Source organism: Anticarsia gemmatalis, chromosome 11 (genome assembly GCF_050436995.1).
Source record: "Anticarsia gemmatalis isolate Benzon Research Colony breed Stoneville strain chromosome 11, ilAntGemm2 primary, whole genome shotgun sequence".
Taxonomy (NCBI): Eukaryota; Metazoa; Arthropoda; class Insecta; order Lepidoptera; family Erebidae; genus Anticarsia; species Anticarsia gemmatalis.
In genome coordinates, this window is record NC_134755.1 from 1,320,594 (window position 1) to 1,342,100 (window position 21,507).

Here is a 21,507-nt window from a genome sequence, read left to right on the forward strand (position 1 = left end):
ACTAAATGTAATCAGTACAAATATTTGGGGAACATGATGCACAGTTCTGGAGACCTGGAGCACAACATACAGCACCGGATAGCAGCTGCATGGCTTAAATGGAGGGAAGTTACCGGTGTAACCTGCGACAAGAAGATGCCCGTGAAGCTTAAGGGGCTCGTTTACAAAAGTATTATAAGACCAGTCCTCACGTACGGCAGTGAGACCTGGGCTGTTACCCAGGGACATGTCCATACCATCCAAGTCGCAGAAATGAAAATGCTCAGATGGATGTGCGGCGTCACCAGGCTTGATAAGATCCGCAACGAGTACGTGCGAGGAAGCCTTGGTGTACGGGATATCGCGGATAAACTGCAAGAAAACAGGATGAGATGGTATGGACATGTTAAAAGGAGACCACCTGATTACGTTGGCAACCGGGTACTGGAGCTGTCCGTCCCCGGAAAAAGAACAAGAGGGAGACCCAAAACCACGTGGACAGAAGTGTTGCGGCGAGATATGAAGGCATGTGAGGTTGAGGAAGACGACGTCAAGGATAGGGCGAAGTGGAGGAAGAATGTAAGGAAGGCTGACCCCACTACCATATGGGACAAATAGCCAGGAAGAGAGAGAGAGAGAGACATATTATCTAGTCCAGTGTAAGACTCTTTTCCATAAACTATAAACATTATTAAACTAATCTGAGAAGCTTCTTAACTGAGACTGTTTCTGAAGAATTTAAAAAATCTTTCATATCGGAATCGAACTTGAGAGCTCGGGATGAGCAGTCAAATACGTCAGACAGCTTCTTCTTCTTATCGTATGGTTACTAGCCAACCTAGAGTCATTGTGCAAGCCGCCCAGGCCTTTGACGTGGCTTAACGACTATTATCTTAATTGACGACAACCGGGACCGACTTTTTACGTGCTCTCCGAAGCACGGAGACGCCCTGTTCAAATACCACAATGCGGTCACCCAACTATGGAATGACCGCGCCAAGGTTTGCTTAACTCACAGATCGTTTACCGACCGGTGAGCGCGACTGGCTATGGGCCAGTTAGACAGCAGCTTGGACAAATGACTTCTCTCATCAATAACTAAACGTGGCGTGACCCAAGTCTTTCCTAATAACTCGGATCGTTTGTACTCGCTTGATTATCTTCGAGTCAGGAATCACGGCCACCTCAGATTAATGACCATCGTCCACTCAATTAGAACGTGACGTGCTCTCTGAAGGACAATTGTGAAGGTCACTGTCTGTCCTTTACTTGCTCTTCCCACGTTAGAGGTCGCACGGAAACAATAGCAAAATTGTTTAGAAAACTGAAGGAAAACCGGTAAAGCTTACATCCACGTACTATAGATACTTAGAAACGTGAGATGTAAGTAATCTAAGCGTCTCTAGATGTCAAAAATCTGTGAAAAATCTGCATAATAGCAGGCATACAGTTTTAAGAATTAAGTCTGTTTTAGTGATAAGATTACATGAATAGGTGCGATAGTCTGACTAAGTTATTTTATATTTATTTCAGACTTATAAGACTTATCCTTTGCAGAAAGTAAAAGAAAATTATCCTTTGATTTTCCCTTATATGTAATGACTTACAGAAATGGTTCATCTGGTTGTAATGGAAATATCTTCTGTAATAATAATAGGTGTATTATAGAGATTATGAACTTCTAACATTATTAAACTTCCTCAATTAAATATCAATATAATTTTATTCATCACTCCCACTCGACAGTTAATTAACCAAAGTAATAAATCCAGTTGAATCACTGAATGCGAACAATCTGCGTAAATAAAGAAACGTCGGAATTAAAGCCAACATTTTTTTGCTTTTAACTTTTTTGTTAATTAGCTAAAAATGTAAACAAGGTCCCGATCTACGGAACTCGTTTAAACACCAATCAAGGGTTGCCAATCTCGAGTCCACTTAATTATACCGAACCTCTCGTTGGGGTTGCCAGAGAACTTTTTCCGACTGATTTATTATGTCTGGAACAATTATATGTGCGAAAGGAGGGGAAACAAAGTTTAGTATTTAGTACGAGCTAGAATTGACATATGAATATAAAGGTACATTTATCAGTACTACGTTTAATATGTGTTTTCTTCTCCTAAAATAACCGCTGAAAAACTAAAGGTAGGTATCTAAAATATTACTATTTCCCGCGTATGTACAACCATCCTAGCAGAAGCTTACTTAGGGGTTATCGGTAGGATACTTATAAAAAAATATTTTATATTTCGTGTACCACCCACTCACTCTTCTATTACATTTAAAGGGTAAGCTAAACCTAAAAAGATGAAAAATAAACCCAAATTTCTGAAATTTTAATGAAAAATGAATATCAATAGACAATTCACACGCGTCATTTGATTCCAAACTAAGCAAAGCTTGTACTATGGTAACCAAATGACTGAAAAACATCCTTATATACTTCTAAATACATACTTATAGATAGATTAACAACCATCTTATATTTCGAATATATGCATCAAAAAGTAAAAGAGCGTACCAAAAAATGTAACATGAAAGGGTCAAATATAGCTCGTTTATTTAACAAGATGATCCGTTGTCGATGATATCAGAGGCTTTATCGCGAAATCCAACTGAAATGCCCGAATCAATCTGCTAATTGATTGGCATTTCGACCAATGTTTGATTTGATGCTGACGGGATTCCCAATATTGTATTATGCTGGTGCAAATATGAATGGATTACATGCTTGCTTAGTGCATTAAAAGGTCACTTGCTTCGTATGAAATAGTCATTTCAACATACGGTGTGACTAATCTATACTTCTATACTAATATTATAAAGCTGAAGAGTTTGTTTGTTTGTTTGAACGCGCTAATCTCAGGAACTACTGGTCCGATTTGAAAAATAATTAGTTAGTCCACTTATTGAGGAAGGCTAGTAGGCTATATATCATTACGCTACGACCAATAGGAACAGAGTAGCAATAATTTTTTTTACAAAAACGGGGAAAATTTTGACCCATTCTCTCTTATGTGATGCAAGCGAAGTTGTGCGTGTCAGCTATAAATAATAAACGTAGCTATAATCGTTTCCTTTAACACATAATTATCATTTAGTAGACGTTGCTGATTGTTGACAGCTACTCGCGAAAACCGTAAGCTTCTTGCTAGCTCTCAAGTCAGGCTGTTCCCCCTTTCTGTGGTAGTGGTAGATTCAGTTATAATTGTAACGACATTCATAAATGTCAACATTTAACCTGATTTTTTTAATAATTACTTTGTACCAGTGTTTTTTCTGTTTTATTATACGTATAGATTAGCTCTTACTCCAGTAACTTTACATATGACATTACAAAATGTACTCTCTCATATTTTATTTTCCAGCCGAACAGTCATTTATCAAACAACGGATATGGTAGTCATAAATCCAAATAACGCGCTAAATATCGAGATTCAATGTTTTCAAATGTGTTCTAGTGATAAAATTATGTACCTATAAACAACTGCCAAAAGTATGAAAAATCTATTCAAAAACATTAAGCCGTGATTTTGACTTCATTTAACAAATATATTTTGGCTTTCCGATAGTTTATGTGAAGAAAATCTGCAAAAGACAAAATTCGTCGAAAAAAAATATCGAAGTCGGTCTTAAACGGACCAATAGTGTTAAAAAAAGAAACTGACCGTAAGAATAAAGGCATCTGTCGAAAAATAGCAGTCAATATTACTTACACAACTGAATGGGTCACTAAATTTCTATTTACTACAATTTTTCCTCAATAAAAATAAAATACAATTACGAAAATTCACGGCCAATCACACACCATATCGTTCGAAAAACGTAACCTTCGAAACACGTGAAGATGTCTCAAGTATTTGAAAACAGGACCGTTTCAACAAGTGTCCTTTGTACTTAATGGACATCGTTTCATTAGCTCAACTGTTTTATAAAAGATCGCGGAAGTTTCTCAGAAAAAAACAATTGAAGCAGACAATTTAATTATTTTTGTACTGTCTAACATTTACTTAGAAACTAAATACCGATTGTCTTTTGATGTCTTTTAGTTGGCTTAGAGCTTTTATTTTTAATTTATAAATTTCTCACTATCAGCTTGAGATTGTTGTAAAAATTTTAGTGTAAGAAAATAAGCAAGTGTTTCGTCTTTTGGCTTCAGACCAAAGTCATAGCTAAAGAAATAAGGATATCATTAGAACTTTAGGCAAGGGCTTGGTGTACTCAAACTTTACCCAAAATCATCACTTTGACACACAACACCTAAGACAAGGCCTAATCTCAAGAAACTTCAGTAACTAGTAGAATCGTCAATGTCCATTTGCGCTGCTAATTACAATAATAGAAATTCATACATAACAACAGTCTTATCCAACAGATTTATTACCAATAGAATTCGATGCGAACCATGAATGCTGTATCATTGTCAGCCATTAATCATTGTTGTGTGCGATATTAATAACATGCAGGACAATACACGGTGCGTCAAACGGAACGCGCCTTATCACGCAATAAATAAACGTGAACTGGAACGTGATGGCAACATGGCTGCCGATACAAAATGGCGGGTCACGGTGACATTCAAATTTGTATAGTTTGTTTTTGTTGCTTTAAAATATGTCCTTCGGGTAAGTTTTGGTGCTTTTCTTTATTGTAATATTAATTATATTTTGACGATGAAAGACGTAGGATATCCTTGGACCTAAATAAGATGGATGTCCCAAAAAGGTCACCTAATGTCGGCTTAGACACAAATAAATAATTACTGCCATACTTAATTAAATATTTATACCGTTCAAACTGGTTTGTTCCTAGCTTTCTAAAGGATAAAGGATATTTAATAAAACTTCTTTATTTAAATAAAAATGTATTACAAATATATTTATAAATATATAATTGCTAACTTACAAAACGCGAACGTTCAGGATCTTAGGAATACAGTCTTTGTACTTGGTCATTTTCCGTTTCATCGCAAAAGGTAACTCAAAACGATTAGAAAAAACGAACAATTTAAAAAACAAAACCAATCGCCATAATTAGATTAAAGAAAACGAAATTTAAAAAGTTCAAAAGTCAAAAGTTAATTGGAAACAGAAGTTTTTGAACGAAATAAATGATTTTAGAATTTTTTAAATGTTATTTTTAAGATGGCGACCAACGGCAGACTAAATGAGTAATATATTTACGTAGGTTTAGAGCCACTTGCTTTGGCAGCATCCTCCTTAAGCTTGGTGTTTTCAGCTACTAGTGCTTTAACCCTCAATTCGTATTTTTCTCTTAGTTCCTGAAAGGAGAAACATACAAAGTGAATTATTTATTTCTAGAAAAACATGGGGATGAGAAATCTCAAAACATATATTTATGTAAGCTGTTGTCCTTATATTGTAATTAGAGCTATAATAAAAGTATTCCTACAACTTAAGAATATTATATTTAAGGGAAGAATTCGATGTGCTAATTTATAACAATAATGTAGTGGCGTAGAAAAATAAAGAAAGAAATTAACGGATATACATTTAAGCTTTTTGAAAATATATTATAAGTCTTTCAGATATTTTCATTCTCATTAGCACATACAAAAGTCATTTGCATACTTATTAGTAAAGCGTAATAGCTTTCTAATTTTGATATATTTTAGTAAAAAGAATATTTAAAATCGTCCGACATTACAGAACCGTAATAGCAATGGCGGATAAATAATGCTTTATATTTTTCGTAACGGCCAAATCACAAAAGACCAATTAGGTACCGACTTAATAAAGACGGATGACAAATTTTGAATAAATGCGACCCAAAATAACGTAGATTGAAAAAAAACGTCTCTAATGTAGAATAAGAATACGCTCTTGGTTATTTACTTTTTAATCAAAAGTGAGTAATGATTAAAAACGAAAATAACTTTACAAAAGGATGGTTACATCTGAGACTGACTGCTTGTAGTCCAAAAATACAGCTCTTTTGTGTTTCAGATATTTTAGAATTTTGATATCGATGTGTGATTAGACATTGTTATCTCCTTTAGGCAAACTTATTAGAGAAATAACGTTGTGATTTTGATAAATCTATACTCTACACTAATATAATAAAGAGGAAAGATTTGCTTGTAACGAATTGGCCCAAAAAGTACAGGGCCGATTTTAAAAATTCTTTCACCATTTGACTATTACTTAGCCATTGAATTATAGAATAAGCAAGAAAAAAATAAATATCCACTCGTGTAAAGTCACTAGTTTTGTTGAAAATATCTGCCTCAACAGTTATTTCCATTTTTCTAGGCTTCCGCTGTAAAGTACTGCCATAAAAACCAACGAAGAATTATTCAAATACAATTTAAAAACCAATCAGAGTTTGGCGTCACTCGATTGAAAATTTTCATCAATAAATAACTAACTGCTACACTAATATTCTCTACTTACTAAACATAGACTTAGAAGTATAATATACCTTAAATATGGCAAGTTGTGTCTCGTACTCCTTCTTCAGGTCTTCATTGAGGTTGGTGCTGGTGTGAGCTCGCTGCAGCACTAAGCCGTACCTGTCCTTCTCCGCTTTGAACCTCGCCTCCATCGCTTGGAAACGATCCTGCGATATTAATTCTCCATTAATAGTGTATTTTGAAGTTTTATTCCAACACTTAATTTATACAACATTTCTAGAAAATTGACTAGCTACTAGCAACTAAAATTTCACATTAAATGAAATTCCATTCGTCTTATTGTAACGCTTGCACGGCTAAAACGATTTTGTTGCTTTGAAATTCAACACAGAGAAATGAAACCTTTCTACCAAACATCAGTTTCATAAAAATTATGCCTTAATATATTTTTATATCACTATCAAGGTTAGTTCATAGAGAGGAGAACATAATAATATGACGGAAAGGACTGACACTGCTATTGTTATGTTTCTATCATCTGCTCTCCTCTAAGTGTCGTGTTTTTACTTTTTGCCTTCTTTCTAACGTCTTTCTTCTTCACCCAGACAAGCATAGTTATTTGGCGCATATAATTTTCATCCCTGTGTATATCGGACCACCAAGAAAAAGAAAACCTAGAAAAGTTTAATATGTATCTTACCTCCATAGCCTTAACTTCAGAGTTCCTAATTTCGAGCAGGTCCTTAGTAATGACGTTGATGTCCTTGAGTGACTGTACTTGTGTCGTCAGAGCTTCGATCTGTAGCTCCTGGTTCTTCACCATCTTTGTCTTGTCGAAGATCATGCCGCGGGCTTTGCTTAGCAGCTGAAAATGTACCAGGATAATAGAAGTGATCCTACAACTTGATGCATTAAACGTTGGTAATATAGATTATGGGTAACTGAAATTATTTACTTTAAATATTTCTCGTAAACTTTTTCACAGGCTGTAGAATGAATTGGTTTAAAGCAAGTCTTTATGTATCATATTATAAAACCAGCCTATTATGATTATGATTTTATAGAGTATACTTATAGTTACCTCTTCATGTTGTTGTTTGATGTTTTCAATCATCTCGTGGTTCTTGCCTCCAGGCTTGGACAGTGCTGCCTGCAGTTCCGTCTCAAGGTTCCTGACCCTTGCTTTGAGAAGGTCAATTTCTTCTTCACGGACCTATGTACAGGAAACAATTATGAAATTTGAGGTTTATTTGTGGTGTGATAGTTTTCTTCAACTGTGTGGCATCTTGCGGAATCCGTTATTGAATAAAGATTAAGGTAAATAAAATACAAAACGTCGAATAATAAAAAGGGTAAATTGTAATTTATAAAATGTGTTTCTATCAAAATATTATGTTCGAAAAGATAGCATTTACGCAAACGCAATTCAAAGTGAATACAGTAGCTCGATTCTCTACTACTATCGACTACCGACAACCGGCTTGTCATCGAAAAATGTTGTTATTATTTTGTGAAAACCTGATCAGCGCCTCTAACGGGTGTCGTGGGAACAATTTTGGCAGTACATTCTAAATGACGAATTCTCGATACTCAACAGTACAGATTATACAGAATCGCGCTACAGAGACTTGCACGAGTCCATTACAATGTTGTTGTGATATACAAAAGTTTCCAAACAAAGAGCCCACGTGTAAAGTGCAGCATTAATATTTTATTTGCACGGCAGCAGGCAGGCGACTTCACCCAGTGGCCGGTATGCTATTGTGGCCAGTGTCAACAATAAATTACTCCATTAACGGCCGGTCCGTTTGTTCCCGACTACTGCTAATGTGTTTGATGGGGAAACTTGTAAAGAAATTGTCTTTCTTTTGTGTTTACGTTGATGCAACGTAAAAATGTGTAGGAAAACTTTGGTAAGTATTAGGAATGAACGGTATTGAGTTACACAAAAGTAAAACTAGACACGTAGTTATCTACATACCACACCACACCTTTTATTTCTTATTCAGACATAGTAGAAAAATCGACTGATATAATGAATTGTCATAGACTTGGCGTTGAATAATAATATTATTTTATTGAAAATTACGATTTAACTACTGTAAAGAACCTCAATCAAAATACCATAAAATTGTGTAAATTATCGAAGTTCCTTAAGCGTTAACCAAACAGAGGGTCCCACAGTACCTCTATTAAAATATCATAACCATTAGATATTTAATTACTAAGTCCAGTTTTATATCTGTCATAACCCTACGGTTAACTAGCGCCATCTGTGAACTTCCGATTTTATGACAACACAACGATAGGATAATATTTAACTATATTTCCTAGAATCTTAAATGAAAGATAACTTGATGATCAATAATGATTGTTCCGCTCGTAGCGAGCGATGAAATTTCCTTTTGTATAAAAGAGGCGAAAGTAATTATTCGACTTCGGCTGATAGTTCTTAAGTTTAGCACTTTCGAACAAATAGCTCTTCAGCATTCCATAATTTCATATAAGTATATCGATATAGATATTAACTATAAGCAAGTAAGACATATTACGAAACGAATACAATTACTTTGATACAAGTTAATAATCTACATTTACCTTCAATTCCAATCTGAGTCCATCTTCGGACCTCTCGTTTTTGACCTTTTCCAATTCTTCAATCTTTTTCAGTAACTGTTGTTCACGTTGTTGCCAGTCATTCTGTAAAATTGAAACCCTTTTATAATGAGCTAAAATATTCTCAGAAAACATTATAAGTCACCTTCATATTTAAATATTTGTTTACTAAATAGTTTCTTTATAAGGTTAGGTAGAGGGCAGACTTGGTTTACACCTACGGGTCGCCGGTTACTTTGTACTAAGCCTAAAGCATCTCGGAGGCAGCCACATTTCCTTAACGCTTCGAATATCCTGACAGTAAATCCGACTGTTTAGTTTAACAAATAAATTATGTTTATGCAGTTGCCCTGTAAAACTCTGTAATCCCCGAGTAACATGAGACATACAACGCAAAATAACATCGAAACATTTTGGGGATATAGCATTAGGCCAAAACAAATTAATTACTGGACACAAACTGTAAGGGTTACCAACATTCGAGCTGTTTACAAATAAGATCCTATTTTTCCAACATCAGCTTATATTATTCGAGACATAATTTTGAAACGTTTGACAAAAAATACGTACTGGCAATTTTTTTTTAATTATTCTCAATTAAAGTCATGCGACCATAAGGTAATTACTACCAAAATGAAAGCCCAATATTTACGGAATAACACATAAAAAATAATACTTACGCTGGGCTTAGCCTCTCCATTGCTCTCAGCCATAACCACATCATTTGCAGCTGCTGTTTCTTCCTTAGGTTGTTCAGCAGGTTTAATTTCAGCTGCCACTTCCGGCTTTGTTTCTGGCACCGCTACCGGTACTGCAGGTACTTCCGGTGCAGCAGGTACTTCCGGTACTGCAGGTACTTCCGGTTTACTTTCTGGTACCACTTCTAGTTGTGCCGGTTTCGGTTCCTCTGGTTTGGCCTCGGTTTGAACTTGAGGCGCTTCAACCTGACACAAAAGTATATTGTATTAAGCGAAAATTTCAAATTTACATCGTGAATGGTCAATCATGCTTAAACATACTTGGGTTTTTAAAACTTATAATGTAATACTTAAAAAATCATATCATTTTGAACGCAATGGGTTGTAAGTTTCCATCATAAACGAAATGCCGTAGAAAGAAGATCAATTCTTAAAAGACAACTCAAACAACTCAACTCATCAAGATCATCCTTAATATTGATCTCGATCAAGAATAGAAGGTGCATTCAACTAACCGGTTTAACATCTTGAACAGCTGGTGCTGGTGCACTTTGTACCTGTACTCCCTCACCACCTCCCGACTCCTGGGCTTGCGTCTGAACTTGGTCTGCCTGAGAACAAACAGAATTTCATTAGTTTCTAAAAAAAAGGTCCACAAAGTGGAATGTGGAAGAACGGATACAAAAAATACTACTTTCCTTTTTTACACACAATATACAAGCAAAAGTATGTAGACAAAACAGAAAATTAAATTACTCTATATAGCCTCATTGTGAAAGATAACTGAAAAAATCTTTGTAACCATCATTAAACTTGTTCTACATTACATTAATATTCATTTCATTCAATAAAAACAATTTAATTAATTACACAACAACAAACAGAATCAAGACAACATCAATTCTGGAGCCCGTAGATCCAAATTGATCGTGCCCATCGCCTGAGAGTCTGGTGTATCTTGAAGGGGTCTATTGTGTGCCTCAAGGACACCCCTCGATATTCAGCTACGTTTGTTTGTTGCTGTTCAAGAGTGCTCGACAATTTGCCACCGTTTTCAACGCAAATTGCTGTTTGCTATATTTTGTAAAGGTGGAAGCGAGTGTGTTCTTTAGTAAACATTTTGATTTAGTGATTAAGTTAAACTAAAGAATCCTGTTTAACGAAGTAATTAATGCTATACTTAACTAGGCTATATGAAAAGTTATGTGTATCTTAATCCATTTTATTAAAGCCACAATTTTCTTGATACTAAATTACTTCGCTACAATTAATATTTGAGTAAGGAGGAATCATCAACTGTCCGGCTACTTAATTTGCAAGCACGTCATTTTAAAATCAAGCAGGAGGAATTGTCTGATCTGAAAAATCTAGCCAGCTATACTAAAACTTTTCAAACTGAGGTTGTATGACATACATAATAAATACCTCTTGTAATTAATACCTACGCATAATTTACGAAAACAACCACGATCTTCGAACTATTCAATATAGGTCCTACCCTATATTTCCGTCGTTAATAATTCAGTAATCAATCAGGGTTGCCAGGTATATAAATTATTGACAAATTGTTGTAACCACTTCAAAGTTACTCGGTATTGATACCACGAAACCTCTTCAAACTAAGATATTAGTTTACTATCATGTTACAAGTCAATTTACTTGATTGAACAATGTAGTGCTACTTAGAATGAACTGAGTGGAATGCTAAATCATTAATATGGACTAATATACCTGCTTTAATACCTGGATTGTATGTATTAAGTACTTTATAGTATTATTTTAGTTTAATACTAATTAATATTCAATTTAATCAGTGATTGACATAAAATGCTAAGTTTTAATGTGAGAAAAATGTGTTAAAGTAAACTATTTACATATTTACTTAAGAGTTAAGATACAAAACCAAACCGTTCTCGAAGTATATTACCTCTACTATCAAGATACTGAAAAAGCACTTCACTGTTAAAGCGCCAAAATGTTCTCAAAGTAATACAACTCATCTTCAATTCAAGGACACAAACGTATCGGAAATGAGAAAACGAAAATCAGAATCAACTCCATGAGAAAAAAGAATCTTGAAACAAAATGAGTTGAGAAAGGCCACTCGGATAGGACACCTGTACAATGGCGAGCCCATAATAAAAGAACGTGACAAAATAAACAAACAGCTACTATATACTTCTCGAAGGCTTTAAAAAATCTTTAACACGATCGTATTAAAGATCCCCAAGCTTTACAAGATGAATGCTAATCATCTTGTGTTCGGAATAAAATCGTTGAAGCGTGACATCGTGAACGAAATATGTTAACAGATGTAAATTGAGCGACAAATTGTCACTTCTGGAGAGACCAGACGAAATTGGAAATGTTTTGAAGTGTTAAAATATACTTAAGTTAAAATACACATTTCTTAGATTTTCGTTTTTCAATGGCGATAAATAGGGAGCTTTTAACACAAAGAATGAATGGTGTAATGCTTCGTCATCTAAGTCGTTACGCCGCCTTCTATAAATACTGAAATAAGTGATTGACCCCACGCTATGCTTTCCCGAAAAAGTTGTACAGAATTTTGGCTTCTTTGGTTCAATGTCAAAGGAATTTCTTTTCAAGCTATATTTGGCTGAACCCGTGATACGTTTTGTTGCTAAACATAATATAAAGTTATTAGAATATTTCGGAAATTTCCTGTAAAATATTAAACAGATTGAATGATTCAGTCTTTACAATGTTGGCATCTTCCATAAATGCATTAAAATAGAAATGTTGTAAAGAATGTTAGAATAGGGCGGCCAATATTACTCTAAATACGCATTTATATAGTAGCAAGTTTTCGGATGGGTTGCGATACGTGTGAATAAGGGCAGTCAGCCGTAATAATCCATAGGGCGACAGATAATGTAACAATTCACTGCAATCAGTACGTGTTTCCCTTAAATTTAAGTACCTACATTGCATGTTAAAACGTAAAGCTTTCAGCTTAAGGAAGTGTGAGCTCTAACCGAGGACAGAACTGATGACATAATTCTTGGCTCTACAAGGACTGATTGATAACCAAAATTAATTGTAGAGGCACTTCAAGAAAATGTTCCACAAATGACTAAATCCAACACAAATTATAAGCCTAATATTCTTGTGTAGGCACAGTGAGCAAAATGTCAAGCCTGATCACTTAATACGCAACTTAATCTGCCCGAAAATTCGACTCCAAAGTGACTGTGATTGAAGGCCTACGCAAAGTCTCTCCTTACAGTCGTTTAACTTAAGTAGGCCATCTAAACAACAGGTAATTACTTGCAAAAACTTCAGAAATTCGCTTGTACGTCGAAAATGAGTGCCTGTGACATTATTCCTCGTAATCTGTAAAGTAAACTTAAAGGAGAGTTTTCGGGAACAAAGTTCGCAACGGATTTTAAAGCAAGACACACATCAAATTGGGTAAGTCAACATGAATTTAGAAATGTGACGTGACTAAACATTAATTGTTTTAGCTAATTTTGTGCCCTCGCGGGAATTTCGGTGTGTAATTCAATTTGTGAGTTGTACACAAATTACACGTTTGACGCAATTCTCGGAGAACAAAACAAACTATACCGGCCTTTGTGACGGATAGAAGAGGGTCCACAGAGGGTCAAACATGACTAGTTCGAAAGTGCAAACGTGTGATTGTAATTAGTGAATGAATAAATAAGGTATAGATATTTCAAGCCACAGATAACTTGAAGAACAAGCGGGACATTAAACATACTCGTCTTCAAGCTGAAGCAGTTGAATGTTGGGATCCACAAACCACGGATCAAATATTTCTCATAGAAATGTATACTAGAATAGTCAGCAAATAGATTTTGTATTAAAGTAAGCTTGCATTTGGTTATTGATATTTCTACCAACGGTTTCACACAGAAACGTCTCTGATAGTAATAATATCAGACACATCAAGAAAACTATCGCATTTGTGATTTCAATACACAAATTCCTACATTCCACGAACACAGAAGCGAGCCCAGAAGCAATGCGTTTCAAACGTTCATCTCAAGTATGAAAACTTTCCTATCCATAACAACATCCCCTCGTCGTGACTCGAAATATAGGATTTAGAACGACACTGACACCGGTAATTCAATATCCGAAGCTTTATGGGATCTTTCTCACCAAGTAAGCACTGCCAAATATCAAAATACATTCCCAAACACCCGTCGCAGTATACAATAGGTACTTGAAGACTTGTTTGTGAGAATACTTCAGTCTATATTTAACTAATACTTACGAGCACCTACTAAGTTAGCACGCAATGAGAAAGCAAAATTATGTTTGCGCTTCCTCGCACACTAATAGCTAGTTAAGCGAAATTACCTTCGCGCCTTCCTCGTTATTGTCGTAACCACGGACCCTCGTCCAAATGGATCTCATACTGAATCACTAAAACCTTAGCAACACCAACCAACAATAGTTTTCCTTATTTTCTTCATTTGATTCTTTATTTTCACAGATTTCTACAAGAATTATTGTCAATACAAACCAAAGATATGATTCATTTGACATGTACTTGAGATAATAAACGAGCAAAAAGTTTTTACTCACCATTTTGGTTATAATTTTATTTCACTACACAAATCTCACAATAGGATCACGTTCAAAAGACACGCGAACGGAACACACACTATGTTCAAAACTTGGACGTCTATTTTTGGGAGTGCAGACGCGCGGTATATAAATAGAAAATACTGAGCGTCGTGAAATTCGTAAAACTTTCCCGCGAGTTTCAATTGCAGATAATACTCATGAATAATAAAATTGGTGGATGTTTGCGGAATAAAATAAATTGCGCGCCGCGCCATCCCGCCCGATTACGGCGAAAGCCGTGAAAATGTATGTGATCATTGCTCTTATGTAAATTTTTCATTATAATGAAGAAAGAAAATTGCTCTGGCCCGTGAAATACTAAATGACGATCCAAGCGATACACGGACTGTGTTATTTAGCATTTATATGAACAAAAAGAGATCAAGGAAAGTTTAGTGAAACGTTATAATAACCAAACCTCTCCAGGAACACGTCGTAGTTAGGGAATTTTGAATTTTGGCGCTAAAAACTATTATTTTGTTAATGTTACCCATCTACGTCACCTTAGGTGGATACATCAATATTTTAGAAATAATTATCCAAGAAAATGCAATGCATATTTAAGAGCTTTATATTATTCTCTGTTCTTCACTGTTATTATAAATAACCAAGATTTGGGGTAAGTGCAACTCAGTACCCGGGTTTAATAGACAAGGTGCTATGTAATGTAAGCACTCGTTTTATACTCGGGCGTCGAATCTTGAAACATTAGATGGAACTCAAACTTAAAGCGTAAATTCCAAAATACGGGATCCGCATGTGCACTTGCTGCCTGTAGTCGTTAAAAAACTGACACTGACCTTTTTAATTTTGCGTTTAAACTTTAAACCCCTTTTTTATTTGTAAAAGCTTTTTCTCTAACCTTAACTCAATCTTCGAACAAAACGCGGAATCGTGTATGCTGTCATTAGTGTCATGATTTGATTGTCAGTGTCAATTTCCAACCAAATGTCAGTTTAATTAACCGAATTTTGTTTTGATGTAAATTCGAAGTTATTGTTACGAACAATACTTTATTTTGAGTCAAATACACTCTCTACTAAACGAAATACACCTCTCATTACAAAATAAAGGTAAACTACCTCACACTTTAACAGCAATTGAAAGAAAACCTACACACGAATCATAACTTAATTCTCACAAGTTCTTTTTTAAATTTCAGTAAAATCATGACATCAGAGAAGAATGCTCAGGTTGGACAAGCACGGGAAGCCTTCCAAATGATGTACCAGATCTCACAATTACTAAACACGGGTCTGGACGCCGAGACTCTTTCAATCTGCATCAGGCTTTGCGAACTCGGCGTGGACCCCGAAGTACTGGCTCATGTCATCAAAGAAATCAGGAAAATGGGAGACAGTGCTGTGCAAAACAAATCCGCGAACATACAGCCATAAGTTACAACACTAGTTATAAAAAAATATGCCCCAGTGTAATGCCCCAAAACTAAAAGTATTTTTATTAATATCACTTAATTTTTCCAGTGTTATCACTAACACTGCATAGACTGACCGTAACTAACACAAATAAATCATAGAAATAAATAATTACTGTAAGAAAAACAATATTTTTCAATTGCAATTTTAACTTACTATCTAATGTCTAATTGGATGATTAAAACCTAGTAGGTATCTACCATAAATATTACTACTTACTAATTTTAAACCTTGAAAAGTTTTGCATCTGCACACCCACACTGATCATCACAACTATGTCTATTGATTCTGCACTGATCTGATTTTCATTGTACATTTTTTATTCCTCATTGCTGGTGAATCTCGAGTTTTAAATTTTATTCTGTCAGTAATCCAAATATGCCCCAAAGGATAAAGATAATATCTAATAAGAGCTATGGTAAAGTATCTCTTAGTATGTTATAACATTGCTTATCTCAATTTTCTTTTATACTTGTCTCTTTATTGCATGTTGCTATTTTGAAATTTCTTCAATGGTACAGGTACCATTGAAGAAATTTCAAAATAGACTATCTAGTACAACTAATAATAAAACTAATTAGTACCATAGTAATATGCAGGGCATATTACTATGGTACTAATTAGTTTATTAAAGAACCCAGTGTTCAATTTTCCATCACAATTTCTCTCCAAGTCCTAGCTATGTAATTTGTTCTTTAAGACCATTGTATATAAATATTATTATGTATTTGTCTGTTGATTAATTTAGTATTTAGGGTAATCTTGTGTAATTACATGTCAAAGCTAAATAAAACAACAATATCTAAAAAAGATTTTTTTATTTTTAATAAACCCTCAAAGCATTTCATAGAAAATTACCTGCAAATTGAATTATAATTGAAACAGAATCAGTATGGGACACCAATCAGAAGACGGGACAAATAACCTTCATAATCAGCCAATAAACTAATTCCATTCTGGCAACCCTCAACTATATGGGAACAAATAAAAAAGTTAGGGTAACCATAGCAGATAAAATTCTATGAAATACAAAAAAATATAATTAAATAAGTTTAGCCTTGTGCTTTGCATTGAACAAAATAATGTTATTGACATAATAACAAATCAGGTAGGAATTAAAAAACTATTTGAGTGAGATTATGAGCAATCAGTACAGGACTGAAAATATCACAGATGCAAATAATCTACTCAATCATAACCAAGGGTGATAATAATCTGGTTTATGAAGATGCTGGCCATATAGCAGCAGGTCTAATTAGAACTTAGATTGTACAGCCTACTGTGATGAACATAAATAAAATATAGAGATTACAATCAGAATTGTATGATAGAGTCAAATGAATAAAAATTATGACAATTTAATTCTAAAGTTACTTAGAAAGATTACAAAACACCCTAAAATTTAGTGCTGCCAAAAAGAATACAGTGACAGTTGTTTTTTTTTAAATCTGGGCTCAGGCAAGTCCTTTCATTCAGCCAAGTTAGGCTGTACAATCGCAACCATTATACACTTAACACCTAAACTACTGGAACGACTGACTCTGTCCTTGCCCTTGGCTGCCTAACACTGATGGGTCTTCAAATATAGGCTGTTGTGGTTTGAACTGCTCAGCTGTTATTCGTGAGACCATGATACCGATGCCTTCTATTAGTGCGAGGAGAATACCACCCACGAGAGCACTGCCAGCCATAGCAGGAACACCTGAAAAATTACATTAAAGTTTATCAAATTAAATACATCAATACATTCAGTTTATCAAATGACATGAACTATACAACTGTTTAAATATATTCAAATATTTGTGTTGAATAAATTTAAGGAGAGATGGATCAAAAGAAGTCATAAATTCAAACAGATCTTGTTGCCATAAAGATATCAGACCATTAAATTAAAGCTAATCTAGAGATTTAAATAGATCTTGACACAGACATTAATGGAAATATAGGCTTTTACAGAAGTATAGATTTGCTTCATGGATATAAAACTAACCATTTCTAGCTGCAAGTATCCCACCAGTGAGTGCCCCACTCATTATGGAGTTCCACGGGTCCTCTTTCTGTCTCATGTACACGAGTGAGCAGTCAATAGTTGAGAACATTCCACCCCACACTGCGAAGTTACCACCGACGATAGGCGAGCGTTCCTTCATTGCCGCTAAACTACCAAGCTAAACATAAACAATGCCAGTATGAGTCACTATAACGTATATATTTACAAATAAAACCAAAAAAGCACCAATACTCACCATTTTTCTACTGAAACCCACGGGCGCATTCCTGAAACCCTTTATTGAATAAAAAAAGCCACCGCCGATAGCCCCCATGATGAAGGCACCACCAGAATCGTCGAGGATTCGCCATGGGCACGGTTCACGTGTATATTCATCCATATTCTATATTTTATTGATTTTACTGTCCTGGAATACGAGATTAGGTAAGAACTATAACCTCAAAATATACAACCAAATTTGACACAACTCCAAATAATATAGTCAAAAACGTACTATTTCGTTTTTAGGTGGTATTGAACACACAATGTACACTATATTTTAATTTAATGTGGGTTTCAAATTTGTCACAAATATTGCACCATGGTTCTCACGTTCTCGCAAGAGCGATTTTATTTCAAAAAGACATTTTGTGTTATCTACTCAAATGACCTTTGGGTTGACGCAGATTATAAATATAAAAAATCGACTATTGATGTATTTCAGTTGCTTCATACAAATGAAAGGCACAACACAAGTGTCACTGACAAAATAAATGTCAGTCACAGGTGACAGCTGGTTGTAGCTAGTGTACAATTTGCCCCCGATATTGTTGATATTTTTCAAGATACTAGCTTTTGTACTTCTGTAGGACTGGTGCAGTTTTTACGTATAAAATGACGATCCACAATCTATATATATTTGACCGTTATGGTACACTACTATATTACGGAGAATGGAACAGGTCAAAACAATCTGGAATGTCCAGAGAGGAGGTAAGCAGGATCCGTTTATCAACCCCCTAAATTATTGAGCTTAATAACATTTTAATTTACAACACCTTTCCAGAGATCTCATAAATTACCTAGTTAGTTTTTATTCGTATAAATAATGAGTTAGCACTGAGCACAATATGAACTTGGTTTTCTGGAGCATGTTACTGTGATTTAATTGTCAATTATTATTTTAAGGACCAATTTTACCTTTAAATATTCATCCATTAAAACAAAATAAAAAATATTATTAATAAAAAATGATTTCTCTACTTTCAGGAAGGAAAGCTTATGTATGGTATGCTGTTCTCAATAAAATCATTTGTAGCAAAAATATCACCACTAGACCCTAAAGATGGATTTATGAATTACAAGACCACAAAGTATACTCTACACTGTCTTGAAACTCCCTCAGGATTGAAATTTGTCATGAACACAGATAACCAAGCCCAAGGTGTAAGAGAATTGCTAAAAAAAATATATGGAGAAATCTATGTCAAATATGCTATCAGAAATCCTATGTGTGGTATTGGAGAGCCTATAAATAGTGAATTATTTAAGAATAAACTAGATGCTTTCATCAAACAAACACCTATTCATGTTAGAGCTTCTTGATAAATTGTAAATTAATTGTAAATATTTAATGTTATCTGTATATTATGTTACTTTTTAAAAATAACTTAAGGCTGGTTTTATCACCTCTGGATATATTAAGTGGAAATATGAGTTATCTTCAAAGATTTCCTGTTGGTATCTATTAGATACTGTATCCATTAGTGCTAAAGCTGCCATTTACTGTTATGTATAAGTTTAAAAACTATTTGTCAAAGCTTTATGTACGTAATAAGCTTGGCTTGATTTAAATTAAATGATATATGTACTAGAGACATTCTAATTGTAATAATTGATATGATGTAAAAAGTATTCTCTGAATATAAAGATTATGGATATATAAATTAGTTTATTATTTCCAAACCTCTGTTATTGATTGTAAAATATTGATATAATAATATTATTCAACATTATGTTATTCCTCCAGCAATCAAATCCTGCTGAGAGACAATCAAGATTCATGAAAACAGTTGGACCTGAACAGTTGAACCTGGGACAAATATTTGTGTAATGAGCACGAGCATTTGTCCTAAGCCTGGATGTTAATTTATCTATATAAGTACCTACCTATGTAGTTAGAAGTATATAAGTATGTTTATCAGTTGTCTGGTTACCATAGTACAAGCACTGCTTAGTTTGGAATCAGATGACCGTGTGTGAGTTGTCCAAAAATATTTATTTATTATTATTTTTTTTGTTATTCCGTTTTACGGCTCTGTTATTTATTATTATTTATCAATAGTTACCAACGTTGCGAAATTAAATGCTTATTTTGCAAAAAATTTGATGCTTGTCTATATCAATCGCCTCAAAATCAATAACACGTTCTAGTGTCCGTAGTGTCTATGGTCGTTCGCCGCCATCGGCCAAATGCCAAATGTCAAAACAAAGGCACAGGTAAAAATTGAAATATAATTTTATTAAATAAAAATAGAAAGGATTGCTGTGCGATTAAATAGTGTTACAGTAATTGAAACGCTTTGTGAGTATTGTTAAATAAACACACACACGTACACTTAGCACGTATAAATTATTAAATATTAATGTACCTAAAAATAACAAACAGTAAAAATAATTCATATCATAAATATAAGGGGTATTTTTTGTTCAAAATTATATTTACTTAAAGCAATAAATCTCTGTTTATTTCTTATATTTACATTTCAGCTGGCGCCGTTGGGCGCCCGATTGTTGTGAAAATAAATTAGGATATTATTGACTTAGGAAAAACTATCTGAAATGGAACAGCAGCAAAAACGTAGAGCGAAGGTACATAATATATAAGTCGAAACAGCCACAAAGCAAAATTAATTTACCCATTTAGGTAACAAGTACTTAATATATCTTTTTATCCTTTTCAGAAAAAGTCTAAACAAGCAGCATTACATGATGGTAAGTACATTGAGATACACAAGAAAAAAATGAAATCCTTGAAATGAAGAACAATATTTAAATTAATAATATTTTTTACAGGAGGACCACATCCATCAACCAGTAAACAAAAGCATTTAAAACCTTTTAGTAAAAAGAAGTCAAAAAAACAAATGCAACAAGATTCTGATGCCCAACGTCGTCGCCAACAAATCGCGCGCAGACGTGCGCGTACTACACTAAGCATATTAGCAGCAAAGCTTGTGGCTATGGAGCAACGCCGAATTGACTTAGAAGAGCAGCGGGAGCTAACTGTTACTCGTAGAATAGAACTAGAAGAACAAAGAGCAGACATGGAAGAGAGGAGAATGGACTTGGAAGAACGTAGGGTAGAATTAGAAAGACACCGGTTAGCGGCTGAAGCACGCATGATTGAGACTGAAGCACGAAGAATAGAGTTAAAGGCAGAAAGGAACAAAATTCTGAAAGATACAATGGATAGGCTTGTAAAGCTCAAAGAGAAAAAAGCAAAAATGATTTGTTAAAAAACTATGTTTATTTATGCTCTCTTATAATAATATACACAAAAAACTTAAAAATGTTTGGTTGGTACAGAAATTCATTAAGCATTGATATGATATGTGCAGGATTTCTAATTCCTTTTTACTATGTAACTTAATATTATCATTATTGTTTGTGTATATAGGTGATTAATGTATATTTTAGTTTTTAATTTGTATATTCAATATAATAATATAACTTAATAAGCTGCTCTCCAAGTGTTTTTTCCTGGGGTGCCACAAAAGGTACCTGCATCCT

At 34.4% G+C, this 21,507-nt stretch overlaps 4 protein-coding genes across 7 annotated transcripts; 2 read left to right on the forward strand and 2 right to left on the reverse strand.

Moving 5' to 3' along the window:
- Positions 1–4,846: 4,846 nt before the first annotated feature.
- LOC142976671 (uncharacterized) lies at positions 4,847–14,398 on the reverse strand. Of its 2 annotated transcripts, none has more exons than XM_076120166.1 (8): positions 14,020–14,138; positions 10,185–10,280; positions 9,652–9,915; positions 8,954–9,055; positions 7,437–7,568; positions 7,056–7,220; positions 6,424–6,561; positions 4,847–5,263 (listed from the first exon to the last, which is right to left on the reverse strand). In XM_076120166.1, the coding sequence occupies exons 1-8, from the start codon at positions 14,074–14,076 to the stop codon at positions 5,162–5,164; spliced, it is 1,056 nt and encodes a 351-aa protein (XP_075976281.1). In that variant the 5' UTR covers positions 14,077–14,138; the 3' UTR covers positions 4,847–5,161. The 2 variants fall into 2 exon arrangements, with proteins under 2 accessions (XP_075976281.1, XP_075976282.1); XM_076120167.1 differs by lacking the exon at positions 14,020–14,138 and adding an exon at positions 14,248–14,398 and having other exon boundaries at positions 4,848–5,263.
- A 2,128-nt stretch (positions 14,399–16,526) lies between these two features.
- Positions 16,527–18,387, reverse strand: Tim17b (Translocase of the inner mitochondrial membrane 17b). Its single transcript, XM_076119928.1, has 4 exons — positions 18,230–18,387; positions 17,972–18,142; positions 17,716–17,893; positions 16,527–17,427 (listed from the first exon to the last, which is right to left on the reverse strand). Exons 2-4 carry the CDS (start codon positions 18,113–18,115, stop codon positions 17,249–17,251), a joined length of 501 nt encoding a protein of 166 aa, XP_075976043.1. The 5' UTR covers positions 18,116–18,142; positions 18,230–18,387; the 3' UTR covers positions 16,527–17,248.
- Positions 18,388–18,496: 109 nt separating this feature from the next.
- Positions 18,497–19,661, forward strand: Bet5 (blocked early in transport 5). Its single transcript, XM_076119900.1, has 2 exons — positions 18,497–18,708; positions 18,985–19,661. The coding sequence occupies exons 1-2, from the start codon at positions 18,610–18,612 to the stop codon at positions 19,318–19,320; spliced, it is 435 nt and encodes a 144-aa protein (XP_075976015.1). The 5' UTR covers positions 18,497–18,609; the 3' UTR covers positions 19,321–19,661.
- Positions 19,662–20,126: 465 nt separating this feature from the next.
- LOC142976492 (uncharacterized) lies at positions 20,127–21,461 on the forward strand. 3 transcript variants are annotated; one of them, XM_076119895.1, is made up of 4 exons: positions 20,137–20,214; positions 20,485–20,586; positions 20,679–20,709; positions 20,791–21,461. In XM_076119895.1, the coding sequence occupies exons 2-4, from the start codon at positions 20,557–20,559 to the stop codon at positions 21,231–21,233; spliced, it is 504 nt and encodes a 167-aa protein (XP_075976010.1). In that variant the 5' UTR covers positions 20,137–20,214; positions 20,485–20,556; the 3' UTR covers positions 21,234–21,461. The 3 variants fall into 3 exon arrangements, with proteins under 3 accessions (XP_075976011.1, XP_075976010.1, XP_075976009.1); XM_076119894.1 differs by having other exon boundaries at positions 20,144–20,299; XM_076119896.1 differs by lacking the exon at positions 20,485–20,586 and having other exon boundaries at positions 20,127–20,214.
- Positions 21,462–21,507: the final 46 nt, after the last annotated feature.

Excerpts from the sequence above, each read along its gene's own strand:
- LOC142976671 (XM_076120166.1), bottom strand. The coding sequence starts at position 14,076 with ATGAGATCCATTTGGACGAGGGTCCGTGGTTACGACAATAACGAGGAA. Across the intron at positions 9,056-9,651 it reads ATGGAGAGGCTAAGCCCAGC|AATGACTGGCAACAACGTGA; the intron begins GTAAGTATTATT and ends TCAATTTTACAG. Across the intron at positions 7,221-7,436 it reads TCAAACAACAACATGAAGAG|CTGCTAAGCAAAGCCCGCGG; the intron begins GTAACTATAAGT and ends GTACATTTTCAG.
- Bet5 (XM_076119900.1), top strand. The coding sequence starts at position 18,610 with ATGACGATCCACAATCTATATATATTTGACCGTTATGGTACACTACTA. Across the intron at positions 18,709-18,984 it reads CTGGAATGTCCAGAGAGGAG|GAAGGAAAGCTTATGTATGG; the intron begins GTAAGCAGGATC and ends CTCTACTTTCAG.
- LOC142976492 (XM_076119895.1), top strand. The coding sequence starts at position 20,557 with ATGGAACAGCAGCAAAAACGTAGAGCGAAG. Across the intron at positions 20,587-20,678 it reads AGCAAAAACGTAGAGCGAAG|AAAAAGTCTAAACAAGCAGC; the intron begins GTACATAATATA and ends TATCCTTTTCAG. Across the intron at positions 20,710-20,790 it reads ACAAGCAGCATTACATGATG|GAGGACCACATCCATCAACC; the intron begins GTAAGTACATTG and ends TATTTTTTACAG.
- Tim17b (XM_076119928.1), bottom strand. The coding sequence starts at position 18,115 with ATGGATGAATATACACGTGAACCGTGCCCATGGCGAATCCTCGACGAT. Across the intron at positions 17,894-17,971 it reads TGGGTTTCAGTAGAAAAATG|CTTGGTAGTTTAGCGGCAAT; the intron begins GTGAGTATTGGT and ends GTTTATGTTTAG. Across the intron at positions 17,428-17,715 it reads GATACTTGCAGCTAGAAATG|GTGTTCCTGCTATGGCTGGC; the intron begins GTTAGTTTTATA and ends GTAATTTTTCAG.